Source organism: Maniola jurtina, chromosome 14, assembly GCF_905333055.1.
Source record: "Maniola jurtina chromosome 14, ilManJurt1.1, whole genome shotgun sequence".
Classification (NCBI taxonomy): Eukaryota; Metazoa; Arthropoda; class Insecta; order Lepidoptera; family Nymphalidae; genus Maniola; species Maniola jurtina.
In genome coordinates, this window is record NC_060042.1 from 1,787,339 (window position 1) to 1,804,903 (window position 17,565).

A 17,565-nucleotide genomic window follows, 5' to 3' on the forward strand; every position below is an offset into this window, starting at 1 on the left:
AACTATAAAGCATAAGCATTTATTTATTTATCTAGATATTTTTACTGTCAACAAAATTACAAAGAGTACCTAAGAATACACTTAAAAAATAAAAGGGCGACCTTTCATCACACAGTGATATCTTCGAGGTTCAGTTCGGATTAGGTACCTACATACAAAGATTTTCAGGGTTCCGTATCTCAAAAGGAAAAAAGGAACCCTAATAGGATCATTTTGTTGTCTGTCTGTCTGTTCGTCTTGTCTGTCAAAACAACCTATAGGGTACTTCCATTGACCTAGAATCATGTTTGGCAGGTAGGTAGGTCTTATAGCACAAGACGTAAAGGAAAAAATCCGAAAACCGTGAATTTGTAGTTACACCACAAGAAAAAAAATTAAAACGTGTTCTTGAACCAACAATTAAGTAAAACCAATTTTCAAAGTAAGATAACAGCTGTACCAAATGGAATTACATAAAAAATGGCTTTACCTCTATATTCTAAAATAGATTTTTATTTATTTTAATGCAAACCTAATAGTTTTTTATTTATCGTGCAAAATGTCGAAAAAAATACCTAAGTGCGGAACCCTTGGTGCGCGAGTCTGACCCACACTTGGCTGGTTTTTAAATCCTCAAGACCATACATTTTGATTGCTCTAGCTGACTAGACCACGAGTCACGACCCTATTGAGTAAATTAATTTCACCTCTTGATAATACTGGGTCATTGTCATCAAATCATGATCAAACTATCGGCGGCCCACTACTAAGCACGGGTCTCCTCTCAGAATGACAAGGGCTTAGGTCATAGTCCGCCACGCTGGCCAAGTCCGTACTTAACCAGCCGGGCGGGCTATGGCCTAAACTCATGTCATTGGCAGACTTCACACCTCTTTGCTTCACACACCTTTGAGAACAAGAGAGAGAACAGAGAATTTAGGAGATGAACTCGAAAAGGCTAAAAAAGAGCAGAATGTTTTTTTTTTTTTTTTCAGAAATTGTGACATAATTTTTTATATAGTTAGTTAGGTACCTACCAAAAATTAATAATTAGGTATCTGATATATTCATTATTCGTAAGAAACTGAGAGATATAGTTAACTGAAAAATGATAATTGATAACTTAGGTACCTACGTCACGAGACCTAAGTTTTAAGATCGTGCACTGATATTCAATAAGTGAAATAATGTTTTTATCTAATAGAAGGTTTTTATATGATAATAATTATTAACCTGAAATAATTCTTATGCTTCGATTAGATTTATGTGCCAAATTAATTCAAACAATTTTTAGGGTGATTAACTCCTGTCAGAAACTAGGGTAAAACAGCAATAGTAAATGGTAACACTTGATTCTCCGGTCTCCGGATTCGTGGTCTGTGCACTTGATTATGATGATGTCAGATGACAATAAGTCATTTGATTTTGACATTAGTGAAAAGTAAACAAATATTAAATTGTGCAATTTCGATTTTCGATTTGATTTTATCATCCTTTTTTATGTATTTCAGTATTCAATAATATTTTAATTAAGTAATTGCATTACGCTAATCATTAGTGTTACAATTAATAAATCGCGCCATGTCTTTCAAAACCAAGGATGTTGTGCTCTCCGAAGATAGACCAAAAACATTGCTTTTGCAAAAACATTCGGACTACTTAGCCGGGTATGGTTTGAACAAAGATGATTACGAGTTTTGTATGACGGAGTACCTCCGAATGTCTGGCATATACTGGAGTCTCACTGCTATGGAACTTATGGACCAGTCGTCAAGGTAAATCCTCCAAGCATGTCTTTTCATTTAACTAAAATCTGCTCATATTTTACATAGAGTTATCGCCATCAAATCTCCTTAGGTACCCCTGTGACCATTTAAACGAACTGACAACTAACCTGATTTTAGTTTATATGTAAGAGATTTGGGTCTGAGATGTTTATTTAGTTTAACCTTTCAGAATGCCCAAAGAAGATATAATATCATTCATAGCATCATGTCAAGACAATGAGAGTGGAGGAATCTCAGCAAGCAACGGACATGATCCTCACATGTTGTACACTCTAAGTGCTGTTCAGGTAATTTTGATTTTTTTTAACACTAGCCATGTTTATCATTTGATTGTTTAGTGTATTTTTATTGGTGATTCGTGATTTGTCTCATCCATAAGTATAATATTTCATTTACTTAATATCATCATATTGTAATGTTTATTCTATAGAGGAATGTCCAGCACCCAAACAAGTGGACAAGACTTAAGGGTGTTCAGGACCTGTGTAGTGTGTGTTGTTACTATTTCAGGTTCTGGCTATGTACGACAGACTGGATGCCATTGATGTTGAAGGAGTAGTCAAATATGTTTCTTCCTTACAGCAAGACGATGGCAGCTTCTTTGGTAACTAATAAAATTATTTACTAAGTGTGGGTTGCCTGGAAGAGTACAGAACCCTATCACTAAGACGCTCTTAGAGCTATAATATGATTTAGTAAACTAATTACTTGTTCATGATCACATTTTATTTTTTTCTGTGATAAAAACACACAATCACAGTATTCTGATTTTTACCTCTATATGGACTACAAGACATTCCTACATACCAAATTTTATGATTATAGGTCAATGGAAAGTACTTTTTAGGTTTTGATTCACCTGAAAGACAGTCCAACAGCGAAGTGATCCCATAAGGGTTCCTGTTTTCTTTTTGAAGTGCGGAACTCTAAAAATTGCACGTGTTTACTTATTTCAACAGCATGTAAGGTTACACACACTGTTGTTTTTTAAATCTATAATGACAGCTGCGAATTACTGATATTTTGGTTTAATAGGTGATATATGGGGTGAAGTGGACACAAGATTCTCGTTCTGCGCTGTGATGTGTCTATCGCTTCTGCATCGAATGGACGCCATAGATGTGAGCAAAGCGGTTGAGTTTGTGCTGAGTTGTATGAACTTTGACGGCGGCTTCGGTTCCAAGCCTGGCTCTGAGAGTCATGCAGGTTTGTTCACTTGTTAAATAAAACTACTAGTTACTTCAATCAAAATTCCATTACATATCATTATCATCATCAACACTTTGCCGGCTCACTACTGTGTAGGGATCTTCTGTTAGGTTGGTCAGATATTTATATTTAACTAGACATCACTATTAAACAGTGAAGTAAAACATCTTAAGGAAAAACCTGCATGCGTGGAGTTCTCCATCATGTTCATAAAGATATGTGCAGTCTGCCAATTCGCAGTTGGTCAACGTGGTGGACATTACATATAAAACTATGTACAGTAATAAGCTAATCTGATTCCTGGTTCCATAAAACTACATAATTCTTGGGTTTCATATTTTGAATGTCACAGCAATTTGAAAGCAACCAAGTTAATAAACATTTTATGGAAACTAGCTTATGAAAACAAGCAGAATGAAGATCTTGTTAGAAAAATATTAGTTGCTGGTCAAGATACTTTGATTTTGCCGACAATCTTATTTGAAGTGCTTAAGATTGAGGTTTAAATAGTATTTAATATTTGCAGGTTTAATCTACTGCTGTGTGGGTACACTATCAATATGTAAGCGTATGGACGCACTAAAAGCAGACGAGCTTGCTTGGTGGTTGTGTGAACGGCAGTTGCCCAGCGGTGGGCTTAACGGCAGGCCTGAGAAACTGCCGGACTTGTGTTATTCATGGTATGAAAACATTATAATCCTGAATTAAGAACTATTTAGCAAAGTTGTCGGCTTGTCCATTTTTAGGGTACCGTATCTCCAGAGAAAAAAACTCCTATAGAATTACTTCATTGTCTGGCCGTCAAGACCTTCAAGGGAATCAAAACCTTCCCGTTCACCCAGAATGTCTTTCACAAATAAAGGGGAAAATCCGAAAGTCGTGAATGTGTGAAATACATCAAAAAGAAAGCGGTTTTGTGAATTAAAACTTTAGGCGTAACAACTTGAGATTAATCAGATAATTAAAGTCGAAAATGTTGTTTCGTTATCTATGCATTCCCCCTTATTCCTCTGATTAAGTTGAAACTTTGTACAGTTGCTGTTGGCACTTTCGTGAAGGTTTCTGACACAATGCCATCAACATACAATATATAGTCACTCTGCAACAAAATATGCTGGGCAATAGCTAGTATTTTTTATTCTTTCAGGTGGGTAATGTCATCCCTATCAATGCTAAACAGGATACACTGGGTGGACAAGAAAAATCTAGAACAATACATCTTAGCCTGCCAAGATGCTGAAACAGGGGGTTTCAGTGACCGACCAGGAGATATTACCGATCCCTTCCACACTTTATTTGGTTTAGCAGGCCTTTCATTACTTGGCAACACTAGCATAAAACGGGTAAATCCCACGTACTGTATGCCTCAAGAAACTATAGATAGATTAAATTTGGAACCACAGATTCTACAAATATAACTAAGTACGAAAGTAAAAAATAATTATCACAATATACATATTTACAGGCACTTGTAGGTATATTGATTTTAGTAGCGTGTATTTGTTTTGTTACACTAAGCTGTATATTTTTTTAAATAAGCATGTAAAAACAAAAATGTTAATTTTTAAGAAATGTGATCCATTTTTTAATTGTATAAATTATAAAGCTTAAGGTTCAAGCTGTTCTTATTTTTGATATTTTGATATCACCTTTCTATGAATCTTCAAGTGCATCAACTAAGCATACCAGATACCATCTTTCTTTTTCGAGATACTATATTTGGCATATAAATAATATTCTTACTCAGGTCTTCTAAGATCATCAAAAGATGATAAAATCAGATTAAGCTGAATCATGCCTTGCCAATAGGTCTAATTGCAGCCAAGCACAAGTCTATAAAAAAGATCTAAAATCTCAACAATCAAATATTTAAAATGAGATAGTTTAAAAATCTTAAGCCTGCATAATTTACCCTGTTTCTGTGATGTAATTTTGCATAGTGCAACATTAAAATTGATAAAATTAAAAAGTAAATATCAATTTATTTGACAGTCCAAAAATAGTGATCTGTGGCCCAAAATGTAAACATAACCTCATTTCTTGTCTGTCTTGTGTTTTTACTTTTTATCAAAATTTAAATTTTATCACTAATATGTCGCCGGTGCATTTACTACAATTCTTCATATTTAGCGTGTGCATACATTTGTTTTCAATATTCACTTACCTTGTGTATTATTACGATTTGCTTACAACTTCTAATGATATGTTGGAAGAGTATGATTTTATTATAGGTAAGTACATTCTTTACATTAAATACTTACATATTCCAAGGCCCCAGTGTTTTTTAAGTCCTGCTTGTTACTGTCACAGATTTATACAAAAATATAAAAAATGTAAAACTAAAACTTTTCTTGATCAATGCCTACCTAAGTAGTTATATTAGTTTAAAAAAAACTTATAATTACCTGGCCTGCCCTAGTTGTTGGCTTTGCCCAAGCGTAGTTTCTGGAAGTCCTTAGTGGGGGATATAAAGGAAATCTACTCGTACAAGTTTCTAGAGTCGCTAGTCAGTCTGGCAGTTTCTCGTTTTATATGTATAGTAGATAATATTTAAATCATATTCCAGTAGGCTCAGGCACAGCAGGGTCTCTCATAGCAGATAGACTGTCAAAGGAAACCAACTACACCTTCATAGTACTGGAAGCAGGGGGCAGAGGACATCCTTTCCATGATATACCAGCTTTCGGGCCTCTACTGCATGGATCTGTGTTTGATTGGCAGTATGAAACTGCGCCACAGGAAAATGCATGCCATGCCATGGAAGATTCTGTAAGTATTTTGACATTGAAACCATTTTATGGCAAGTTAGCACTTCACAGCAATTCTGCCTCATTAATTATGTGGAGATGCAGTCTAAGATGAAAGGCATAATAACTACTAATATTGTAAATGCAAAAGTGTATTTGTTTGTTTGTCGTTCAAACTGGTGCAACAGAGCAACAGAATTATGAGTTTTTGTGTGTGGATATAAATAAAAACCTGGATTGACTATTTTTTATTCCAGGAAATCAAAGGAAATCATTTACTTATAGCCAAATATAATTTCGAAAAGCTTTCTTTACACCATTTAATTTGAATGTAACTTATCTATATTTAATAATTATTATCATTGACTTATGTATTTATAATTTATATTAGACTAAGCAGGTTTGTCCAATCTATTCTTGAACTGGTTAACAGCTTGACACAACTACATTCTTGGGTAATTTATTTCATATATGAACAACTCTGTTGGCCAAAAGTGTTTTAATGGATTTTGATATTGTAATTTCATAATTATCATGTCCCCTTAGTCTAGTTATACAATTACCTTTTTTGTCTGTATTTAATTATTTCATCTTTTGATTCCAGAAATGCAAACTAACCCAAGGCAAAATGCTTGGAGGATCATCAAAACTGAACAATATGATTCACATCCGAGGAAACACATCACACTATGCCAATTGGTTCCACGGTAAATACACCAAAGAGTACATAGAAGAACAATTTAATTATGTAGAATCTAACATTTTTCCGCTACACAATTTACAATATCATAGTCAATTAAGTGACATTCTCTTAGATGCTGCAAAAGAATTAGGTTTTAAAGAATTAAATAATCAAAACAATCTTGGTTTTATAAAGGCTGTATTAACACAAAATAAAGGTAAAAGATGGACAGCATCTGATAATTTCGATACATCAAAACATGTCTTAACTAATGTGCTAGTTGAAAAATTAATAATTAAAGACAAAAAGTGTATAGGTGTTCAAATAAGTAATCCAAAAAAAGTAAAATTACTTGCAAGTAAAGGTGTAATAGTAAGTGCAGGAACTTTTAATTCAGCAAAACTTTTACAATTATCTGGCATAGGTCCTGCAGAATTGTTGAAATCTCTTAACATATCTGTGGTTAAAGAATTGTCAGTTGGGAAAAATCTGCAAGACCATGTTGGTACTGGTTTAGATTTAGTTCTATTTGATAAACCACAGTCTGTAGAGATGTTTGATTTAATGAATTTGTTTAATGTCTATGAATACTTCGTTAACGGTACTGGACCTTTGACTACACCTGGCTGTGAAGTTGTAGGTTTTATTTCTACAGATAATAACACAATACCAGATGTGCAATTCATGATGTTGCCAGTTGGAATAACTGCCGATAGAGGTAGCAAGTTAAGAAAAACTTTAGGTATAACTGATACTGTATGGGATAACTACTTTTCAAAACTATTTGATAAGCATACAGCAACGTTTTTTGCATTAATACTACACCCTAAAAGTAGAGGTGAAGTTAAAATTAATAGTAAAGATCCAATTGTAGCACCTATTATTGATCCTAAATATTTATCACATCCAGAAGATGTAAAAACTATAGTTAATAGTATTAAAACTGTAATAAATTTAGTCGAAACAGATGCTATGAAAGCAATTGGGGCTCAGTTAAATAAAATCCATTTTCCGGGATGTGAAAAGTTTGATATATTTTCAGATGTTTATTTAGAATGTTATATAAAACATTTAACATTATCTAGCTACCATCCCGTAGGCACATGTTCTATGGGAATCTCTGAATCTAATCAGTCCGTAGTTGACACATCTTTCAAAGTTTTAGGAATAGACAATCTCTATGTTGTCGATGGTTCGGTGTTGCCAACATTGCCAAGTGGAAACATAAACGCGGCAATAGCTATGATGGCTAATATATTTTTTGAAAATATGATCAAAAAATCTATTTTTCTACCAAGTAAGACTTTATTTTGCAGTAATAGGTTATTTGATGATTTATTTTTTAAAGTTTGCCCAGTTAGATGACATGAAGAAGTATTTAAATGTAAAGAAAATAGAAAAGAAAACCAAATGTGCCATAGAAATAGACATTTAGTATTTACTTGAAGGTAGAAAAAAGTTTTTTAATATAAAAAATTAAAATGGTATCATCATACTGTGAATGGCTTGCACAGTGTTTAAAACTAGGATAAGCATTTAGGTAGAAGCTAAACTGGCAGGAAATGGCATGAAAAATGAGCATTGTGCTATTACAAGTGGGGAAGCAGTGCGTTTGTGCCTCTATGAGTTGCACGTCAATTCATACTGTTGTAATTTTTTTTAATTAAATAAAACACCAAAATCAATACTTTTATTAATTTATTTAAGGTCACTTCTACAGATAAAGTTCCATACATAATAATATTATTTTGAGCTCAGTTTCTAAAACAACCATGACTTAGGTAACACCCAAATATTTCATGTAACAAAACTTCATGTACAATCGAGCACAAAATCGATATAAGTAATTGATAATATAATCTGTTCAACGTAGATTTATTGTATTGAATATTGCATATCATTAATTTCACAAAACCTTAATTCACTTTAATTTCACTTTATTGCTTTCGCTTTACAAAATTCCACTATTTTAATAAGATTCGTCATATACTTAGACGTCATATACATAAGTAATACATCAATATTATGAATACTGGAGACCACCGTTTTTGGGCAAAACTTTGTAAGTAATTAACCTTTTTATGTGAAAAATAGTTTTTACAGAAAGTGACGCTTTTTACAGATATCCATTTGGATTGTACAAAATGCCTACATCTTTTTTACGAGTTTTCATATATTTTAACCAAAAATTTAACTAATATTGTAAAAGTAAACAATACATTAATACAGAGCAAATAATAATAATTATAATTGACTAGATTATGTTGCAAGCTTAAATAAGTTCTCCTTTATTATTATAAAATTGTAATTATGACAAAATCTTTGGTTTTATCAATATTATTTGTCTACATGATACAAATAGCATAATTCCATATACTTAATATGTCATATGTTCGTATTATATTTTTTCTATATATAAAAAGGGTTTCATTAAACCCTTGTATGACGCCTTTCACATATTACATCATATATATAAAACATTAAGACACCTCGGACGGAAGATTATCCTAAACTAAGTATATCTAAATCTAATAACATTAAAAACGCCACATACCTACTTTGTGCTAGTACTTAACAGGGCTCTCTCCGTCACTCGTTTCATACAATCGTAGCCCCAATTTCATTTGAATATTAAGCAACCAAAGTCCTTGAAATTTTGCAGACATATTCTAGAAACTAATATCTGTGTCTGTGGTGTTTTAGATTTTTCTAAAAATATGTAGTTTAAAAATTACAGGGGCTCAAAGATTTGTATGTAAATTCTTAAGACCGCGTAACTTTGAAACCGAATATTTTAACAGAAATCTGGAAAACCACAGACATAGATATTAGTTTCCAGAATATGTCTGCAAAATTTCATGGACTTTGGTTGCTTAATATTCAAATGAAATTGGAACTACGATTGTATGAAACGAGTGACGGAGAGAGCCCTCTTAAATAACTTTCAAATTATAATGTCGGCTAGGAAATAGAAAACCTTTCGATTTGAACCTAGAGACTATGTACAAACAAAATACTGGCGATTCTGATATATTTCTCTAAATAAACTAACCGACGACGCTGGGTTGACTATATATTATTACGTCCTATCGTAAATCGAACCCTTATAATATAAAAAGTTAATCAAACAGATTATATAAGAATAATATAAATATGAAGATTTCACTTTGTGCTGAGCAAAACGTAGATACAATGCAGTTACTGCATACCCACATTAATACTGGACGGATTGTCTGATTTATTAGGTCAATCATTATACAGTAGGATTTCTTATCCTACGCAATATACATATAAGCCAAAATGACTTTAATAGCAAAGTTTTGCACTCTGATTAGGAACTAAAAATAAAAATGAAATGAATATAATATGTAATTAATTCATTTCCCAATTCTTTTAAAACTGAATTTATTTTAAAATAATATTTTCATATTGATTGTTTTATTATTAAGTATGCTACTCATACTCTTATAAGAATTTTATGTTCTAGTTGTTTGCTGTTAATGACTATAAACTAGCTAATTTTATAGCGATTTTGTAAAACTCGTACATTTTACTAGTCCCAAATTATGTTTTATACCTGAAAAGATGTTAAGGCTAAAATAATTTTTGCTAAAAGACTGCTTCATAATTGTACCTATGTATAAATTTAATAAATAGCAAATATTAAAATAATGTTTCACATTCATTATTAAATTAATAATTAATTATTATAATAAGCCTATTAATTACTTTAATTGTGCAAATAGAAATATTAATAGGTTTTACCTTTTAATACTGAGCGGTAAAATTGTCTTTTACTATAAGTACCTAATTTCTAAAATAATTGTTTATAATATTTCTACATAATAATTTATTGTACAAATGTATAAGATAATACTGTTTTTGAATGAATAGACTTTGTTAAAATAAATTTGTCCACTTCAGAAGTTTTGTTTCATTTAACATTAGGTACATATTTCTTTGTAAATTCATGTAAGTAATTATTATATTCATCCGAGATGAATTGCTGAGCTTCGTTTGAGCAACTTATTTTATTCATTGTTTTTAAACCACTAAAATGCATAAAGCAATTTTCATCTTGTTCAAAATCTTAATTTACCAAAGAATTGTTACAATTTTTATTTAACATTCTCAAGCTCAGTCAAACAAAAATGTTGCTAAACATTGTTTTATAAAACACTAGTTACAATATTTACATAAGTTCAAGTATCAAGTCACATCAACGTTTTCAAAGCTGTTAGGTATTATTAAATCATTTACTAAATTAAGCTTTTCCTAAACTTTAGTGACGTGAATATCAGAAAATTTTATTCTCTTGAATCATTTTATACTCTTTCGCTTATGCCATTGAAACTTTAAGTTATAATTAGTTCACAATATTTTTTTAAACAAAGATCTCCCCGATCTCCCTTGTCAGATCAATTTCCACAAATGCACAATTAAATACCTACTTCATTTCGGTAAATGATAGAAAAAGAGGCGTTCGTTAAACGTTTTTGCGAAGTGAGCCTTCTATAACTACCTCTGATTTGCAAATGCAAGATTTGTACAACAGATGGACAATATCCTACCAAGACTTACTTGAAACACGAATCCAAGTAATTGTCCAACATGTCCAACTGGAGATCCGCCCAATCCGTTGGATTTAGCAGCAAAGACGACAAATCATCTTCTGGTATTAGAGGGGGAGGCGCCACCGGTTCGACGATAACATTGGCTCCAATATTTGTATCCATGTCAATGTCTGATAGCGATTGAAGGGGAAAATCAGGTAGATGCAAGGTAACAGCTTGGTTCAATTCATTTGTCATATCGTTGATTTCCATTGGTATATTGGCGATTGCTATTTGTTCTTCGGTAACTTTGGGGTCTTTTTTCGTTTCGCTGGGCTTCTTTTTCTTGTGGGGTCTATTTGATATGCGTTTTGTTCCCTCCAAGTGAGCAAGGTCGAGTTTCCAGAACCCTCCTTTTCCTGGTTCGTGTTTAGAGCGCGCCACTTTGACGAACACTTTGTTGAGTGACAGGTTGTGCCTTATGGAATTCTGAAAGACAATATTATCACTTTGAGTAAGCCCGTAATAGCCCGGTAGTGGTGATGACGTCGATACCCTATTCGTGATGTCCAGGCTTCAGTCCCTGGACGCTCCTACTTTTCGGAATTATTATACGTGCGTTTTAACTTTCAAACAATTAAATAATTTGCTTTCTCGATGAAAGAAAATATCGTGAGGAAACCTGCATGCCTCCACACGGCCAGCGTGGTGGACCATTGCCTAAACTCTTAATTTAAGAGGGGATCTGTTCCCAGTAGTTGGCTGGCGATGGGTTGAGTTGATAAACGCGAGCATACAATGCGCTTCGATTTTAATATCCCACAGTTGGGCTAAGGTGGTCTCTCTCAAAGAAAAAAATATCTAGGCTACATCCACTACTTACTAGCACATTACCTACAGTAGGTGATTACACTTTATCCTTAGCACAGCTGCGGTGTTCTGAAGTTATTAGTGACAAGTTCAATTCCCAGCTGGATCAATTTGAGAATTTGTTTTGCTTAGATCTGGTTTGGTGAGAGACGTCGGCCGTGTCTAGTTGCTATCCTGGCCGTTAAGCCGTGCCGCCAAGCAACAAATAGATACGATGAGAGAGATGAGATTTCTTATTGAATAAAAAAGTTATTAGGTATATCCTAGAATAACTGACCAATGAAAAATAAGTGAGTTATTTTGTGGTGTAAAATCGAAGTCAAGTGTATAAATTAATATTCAAACCCCTATACAAAGCCGTCATTCGCACCACTGCACTTTCGGTATCAGCTGCTAAGTACCCCTATTTCCGCTTTGCAAAGCTGCAAAACTAGGTACGACTTATCTAGTAATAATTAATTTACTAATTATTAACTTATCTACGTATTTCAGTTTTATATGGTGCCAATCGGAACAGTTTAAGCATAGGTTTAGGTATCAAATAATACAGGTATATCAGCCTACAAGATAAAGTTGAAAACTAAAACCCGACTGCGATCGTCTTAGTAAACGATGAAATACTTATTATAGCAAAATTGTTTTCTGTCGCTTGGTATAGTTTAATGTTATTGTACATTTATATACATGAGCTCAGGGTTTTCTCCTCTTTCATTTGAAACCCCACTCGATACAATAGCAAAAAAAACATTTTGGAGACCCCCCCTCTTTTTTTCATGTACCTAACATCCGTTAGGCCAATTTTTTTCGTATAAAATGTAGCCTATATCACCCGGACCTTTACGACGAATCGATTGACACCTCATTCATCAAAATCGGCCCAGTAGTTTAGGCGCTACGGTGGAACACACAGAATCTGGATACAAACAAACACGCACACATACATATATACATAGTCTGCTAAAATCATAACCCTTCCTTTTGGCTTTGCCACAGTTCGGTAAAAATAATGTACCTACTGAGTGTGGAGTTAGTTAAACCATCGCCGGCCAACTACTGAGCACGGGTCTTCTTTCAGAATGAGAAGGGTTTGGCTATAGTCCACTACGCTGGCCAAATGGCCAAGACTTCACACACCTTTGAAAACTTAAGTATGGTGAACTCAGGCATGAAGATTTCCTCACGTTTTCTTTCGCCTTCTAAGCAAGGGATATTTAATTGCTTAAAACGCACATAATTCGCGAAACGTTAGAGGTGCGTGCCCGGGATCGAACACCTGTCCTCCCGAATCAAAGGCGAACTTGTTAACCACTGGGCTATCACGGCCTCCTACCAATGGATACCTACCTATTTGGGTTTATTCAAAAACGGCTGAGTAAAATAAACTTAGAACTAGAAATACAGTTTTCTGGTTGACCCGAAAAATCATACTATCATTTTAACAAGAAAAATTATGAATAACTTTTATCTAATCGCTTCATATCTATTGGCACTAGGTTCCCTGGTTCAATCAATTTACAATATTCAATTACACCCTATCTTATCTGATATGCAGATTTAACGCTTATTGCAATGAGCGGTAGTAATTATTTTATGAAAACACGCAGATAACTTTGTACAAAGTATGTCAATTGCCGCAAAAGTTTGAAAAAGAAATCGCAAATCTCAAAAATTGTGAACCGATTTTATTTAGTAGGTACGTTTCGGGAAGAAATAGATACCTACCCAAGTATCTATTTCTTGCTTTCAGTTTTCACAAATGGATGCCGCTCTCATAAAACGTATCTGCCTTTTTAACCCCCGACCCAAAAAGAGGGTTGTTATAAGCTTGACGTGTGTATCTGTATTTGTGTCTCCTAAACGAATGAACCGAATTTGATTTAGTTAGTAGTTTTTAGTTTTTAGTTTAGTTTGTAGTTTTTTTTTTTTGTTGAAAGATGGCTTGATCGAGTGTTCTTAGCTATAATCCAAGAAAGTCGGTTGAGCCGTTTAAATATTACCTATCAGCTTTTTTCTAGTTCTCTTATTAGGATACTAAGCCCGGTTATTACTATCCGACCAATAGGTACAATGTACATATTAGTTATTAATATTGGATAGGTAGGTATTTATACTATTCTATACTCGAAAACCATTTATCTAGGCACAAACACTTTGCAAAATGTATTTTAGGCACCCTGCCACATCTATATTATGTTTCAAAGCTCTTGATCTCAAAAAGCGCTACACGGATTTTATCCATCAATAGTTTTAATTACCAATAGATGTTTCTTGGAAAGAATTTTATTCATTAATAGTATTCAAGCGATTTAGCGTTCAGGTACGATGCAGTGTAGAAACCTATAAGGGGTATGGGTTCAATAAAAGCTGCCAAACCCTTTCCAAGTTAGACTGCATCATCACTTACCACCACGTGAGATCGCAGTCAAGGCCTAACTTAATTGAGACCACCCGTGCCAAACCGATATGACGAATAATAAATATAATAGCTAAAGCTTACCTGCCATGTGGGGTCCGCATTCCTGTAATACTTGAAATTCTCCCGAATCCAAGAGTAAATCGCAGAGAGCGTCATTTTATCATTATTATACCGCATTGCCATGCATATTAAAGTACTATACGAATAGGGAGGTTTCTTCTCGCTATTGCTTTGGTAATCTTCCTTATTCTCCATAAAATCCTTCTGGCACTTCGCTATAGTTTGATTGAACTTTTGTAGCCTTGTATTTTGGGGTTGGATTTTCGCTGGTGGGGTCGGCGACATTGGTGGTATTGGAAACTGTGGAACTGCCATGATGTTCGTTATGTTTTGCAACCATGTTAGATTCGTCAAATCGGTTTCTTGGTCCTCTTCAACTATGTTTACCGTCTTTTTAACACTACTCTTCTTTGTTTGAACATCTTTCGTTTGCGATGGATACTTTTGAAGATCTTCTTGCACTGGAGTTCCTTCTTGAAGATTAACAACAGTAACATTCGGTTCGTTATACTCATACGTTTCGCCTTCGGGTTGCTCGTAAACGTATTCTATTTCAACGGTGTGTGAAGATTCTGGGACCGCATGGTCGAGAGGAAAAAATCCGCACTGGTCTCCTGAGTCCCCGTACAAGTTGTTGGAGGCATCGAGCATCTCGCCAGATGCCGGCGACAATCCCGATATGATATGCATGGCTGGCTAGCTACATTACTGAGATTTGAAGGGTTTGCTTGCTGAATCACTGTTGAAAGGTTGAGTGCGTGGGTTGTATATGAGTCAATGGTGGTATGGTGGGATGATGGTCGATCGATATGCGACGGCGCGCGGACGGTGTGACGTAGCTATGGGCAGTCGGCTAGTTCGGTTGCGGGGTCTAGGTTCGAGCGGGTGGAGCGTGGTGCGCGCGTGGCGGCGTTTGGAGCCATTGTGGCAGTGATGGCGGGGCAGGTGCGCGTCCCCCATTGTGAACAGGTGGCGTGTACTGGATCGATATTTTTCCGCGTTTTCTTCAAGTCCGGCCCGCATGTGGTTGCCTTACAATTAGTCACGGTTATCGGTGTAGACTCGGCAGGCGTTATCGGAGACGCTGCGGGCGGCTTCCGCGTTCATGAACTTGAATGATGATGATGCTCTAGCCTCTATGGGGATTGGAGGAAAACCTCTACTAAAAACTCTACTAGAAAAAAACTTAAGGCTAATGTAATTTACTTAGCCTTAAGTTTTTTTTTTAAAGTTAGATTAAATAGGACTCAACTATTTGCCTAACTAACTTAGCTAATCTAAGGCTGAAATCTAAAGAAAAAACAATATATAACTTTTTGATTCGTAAGTAACTAACTAAAGTTTACAATATACCTGAATTCAGGAATCGAAGCTTGTAACAGAAGCTTTTGCAAGTTGCCTAAGTAATTAATTGCAACACTACTCCAACCAAGGTTGTAAAAAAACACCAACCTTTTGAATGACACATTTAATTTATCCATCCATCTATCGATTGGATGTGGGCAGCAGGTATTTGATGTAAGCAAATAGTGTCAGTCGTTCATTTCCCCCTAACAAGCAATTAAGGCAAGTGCTTGGCGATTTTACAAGTGAAGTGTTTTTGTAAATCGGTCCTCACTTAATGAAATGAACAGGCACATACTCATCCCCTCCCTCAATTAGGTAGGCACCTACCTACCTATACTTATTGTGGCAACTTTAATGGGGGTTTACTTAAGTGATATCTAAGTACATACTTACTTAAAAACTTACTTTTTTAAAATGGTACCTTCCTATTAGATGTAGTAGTTTTGTTAGAAACATTTTTATAGATTAGAAAGAAAGAACGAAAGAAAGAGAAGATTAGGTATGTGCTTACTTCTTTTTAATTTACAAATTGCGAAAAGCCAAATTAAATTTGAATTTCGCGGGCAGACCTGTCTCATGCACCTTAGTAGAAGTCGATTTTGCATAGCTAAGGTAAGTTGATCTTTACCGTAGCAAAGATGATAATGCAAAAAAAAATACTTACGAGTGCTACCAGTAGGATAATTTTCTACGCGTTGCGTCCACATGTCACGAGCCCTAAGGTGGGTTCGCTGAAGCGTAACGCACACGACCACCGTACCAGTCAGTCACCGTTACACCGTGCCCTGTCCCCTACCGAATGTGCTAATTGCGTCAGATATTACCATGCACCACCCTTGTTGCGAGGGATAAAGGACTCTACAATTGTTGGGGACGTTTTAAATTCATTTTGGAAATCACGCTGTTATGAAATGTTTATTTTTCTTTGACAGGCTTAACCATCCTTCTGTACAGTACTTATAGTAGATACCTATGTCAGTAATAGACACCTAAGGTAGACTTTAGCTATACAAGACTACAACGCGCGAGGAGCACGCGCAATGTTTTATTAAATATCACTAGATTTGTTTGGTGAAATGGTCAAATTGAGTTGTCGTTTTGCGGGGTTTGAACTTTGACCATATCCCTGAGGGATATGACCGAATCTCGGTTCATACCGATTCGGTGCGACATATACTAAGCCGTACCTACTCTATCTAAAACTATCTATGGTATGGAGACCATATTTTGAGCTAAGCGACTGAGATGCGCCAGTCGCGATACTTTGCTTACAATCCTGCGTTAAGTCGCATATCGCCGTCGCAAAAGGATAAGTAATATTTAATTGCAGAAATTGCTTATCTTACTTAACTGCAAAAAGTTGGAAGTGCGTGTCCGGAATTGAACCCCGGACTTTTCTAACAAAAGACCGAAGTAGTGACCGCCACTGGGCTATCACCACTTTTTTTTATAACTAACCCCATTCAAATATTCAATAGCATTAGAACACTGACATTTAACTCCCCTCCTTTATGAAACGGAGGGCCAATAGAAGCAATAAAATTACACACTCCCTTAACAGGGCTCTCTCCGTCACTCGCTTCATACAATCGTAGTTCCAATTTCATTTGAATATTAAGCAACCAAAGTCCATGAAATTTTGCAGACATATTCTAGAAACTAATATCTGTGTCTGTCATAATATTACTTACATTACGCATGATACAATAATGATAAATAAAAATGATTTTTAGAAATTAAGTATTTTTATTTGATTCCATTTCATATTCGTGATATTACTTACATAGGTAGGTACATTTTCGAACGAAGAATCCGGGTGTTCTAATGAAATAAAAAATAGTGTGACAGGCCCAGATTCTGTACTCACGATTTTAGTTAGATTAAAAGCTGATACGTTAATATAAAAACTATATTA

The 17,565-nt window shown here is 34.8% G+C and overlaps 3 protein-coding genes across 4 annotated transcripts; 2 read left to right on the forward strand and 1 right to left on the reverse strand.

The window, feature by feature from the left end:
- Positions 1-1,396: 1,396 nt before the first annotated feature.
- Positions 1,397-10,734, forward strand: LOC123871617 (geranylgeranyl transferase type-2 subunit beta). 2 transcript variants are annotated; one of them, XM_045915529.1, is made up of 7 exons: positions 1,397-1,754; positions 1,936-2,053; positions 2,277-2,370; positions 2,802-2,972; positions 3,502-3,655; positions 4,123-4,427; positions 10,727-10,734. In XM_045915529.1, the coding sequence occupies exons 1-6, from the start codon at positions 1,561-1,563 to the stop codon at positions 4,391-4,393; spliced, it is 1,002 nt and encodes a 333-aa protein (XP_045771485.1). In that variant the 5' UTR covers positions 1,397-1,560; the 3' UTR covers positions 4,394-4,427; positions 10,727-10,734. The 2 variants fall into 2 exon arrangements, with proteins under 2 accessions (XP_045771485.1, XP_045771484.1); XM_045915528.1 differs by lacking the exon at positions 10,727-10,734 and having other exon boundaries at positions 4,123-4,589.
- Positions 4,693-9,079, forward strand: LOC123871612 (glucose dehydrogenase [FAD, quinone]-like). Its single transcript, XM_045915520.1, has 3 exons — positions 4,693-5,206; positions 5,542-5,744; positions 6,327-9,079. Exons 1-3 carry the CDS (start codon positions 5,068-5,070, stop codon positions 7,767-7,769), a joined length of 1,785 nt encoding a protein of 594 aa, XP_045771476.1. The 5' UTR covers positions 4,693-5,067; the 3' UTR covers positions 7,770-9,079.
- Positions 10,734-15,414, reverse strand: LOC123871615 (forkhead box protein J1-B-like). Its single transcript, XM_045915525.1, has 2 exons — positions 14,325-15,414; positions 10,734-11,446 (listed from the first exon to the last, which is right to left on the reverse strand). The coding sequence occupies exons 1-2, from the start codon at positions 14,991-14,993 to the stop codon at positions 10,982-10,984; spliced, it is 1,134 nt and encodes a 377-aa protein (XP_045771481.1). The 5' UTR covers positions 14,994-15,414; the 3' UTR covers positions 10,734-10,981.
- Positions 15,415-17,565: the final 2,151 nt, after the last annotated feature.

Coding starts and splice junctions, on each gene's coding strand:
- LOC123871617 (XM_045915529.1), top strand. CDS start 1,561: ATGTCTTTCAAAACCAAGGATGTTGTGCTCTCCGAAGATAGACCAAAA. Junction 2,054..2,276: donor ACACTCTAAGTGCTGTTCAG/GTAATTTTGATT, acceptor TTACTATTTCAG/GTTCTGGCTATGTACGACAG. Junction 2,973..3,501: donor TGGCTCTGAGAGTCATGCAG/GTTTGTTCACTT, acceptor TAATATTTGCAG/GTTTAATCTACTGCTGTGTG.
- LOC123871612 (XM_045915520.1), top strand. CDS start 5,068: ATGTCGCCGGTGCATTTACTACAATTCTTCATATTTAGCGTGTGCATA. Junction 5,207..5,541: donor AGAGTATGATTTTATTATAG/GTAAGTACATTC, acceptor ATCATATTCCAG/TAGGCTCAGGCACAGCAGGG. Junction 5,745..6,326: donor GCCATGCCATGGAAGATTCT/GTAAGTATTTTG, acceptor TTTTGATTCCAG/AAATGCAAACTAACCCAAGG.
- LOC123871615 (XM_045915525.1), bottom strand. CDS start 14,993: ATGCATATCATATCGGGATTGTCGCCGGCATCTGGCGAGATGCTCGAT. Junction 11,447..14,324: donor ATGCGGACCCCACATGGCAG/GTAAGCTTTAGC, acceptor ATTGTCTTTCAG/AATTCCATAAGGCACAACCT.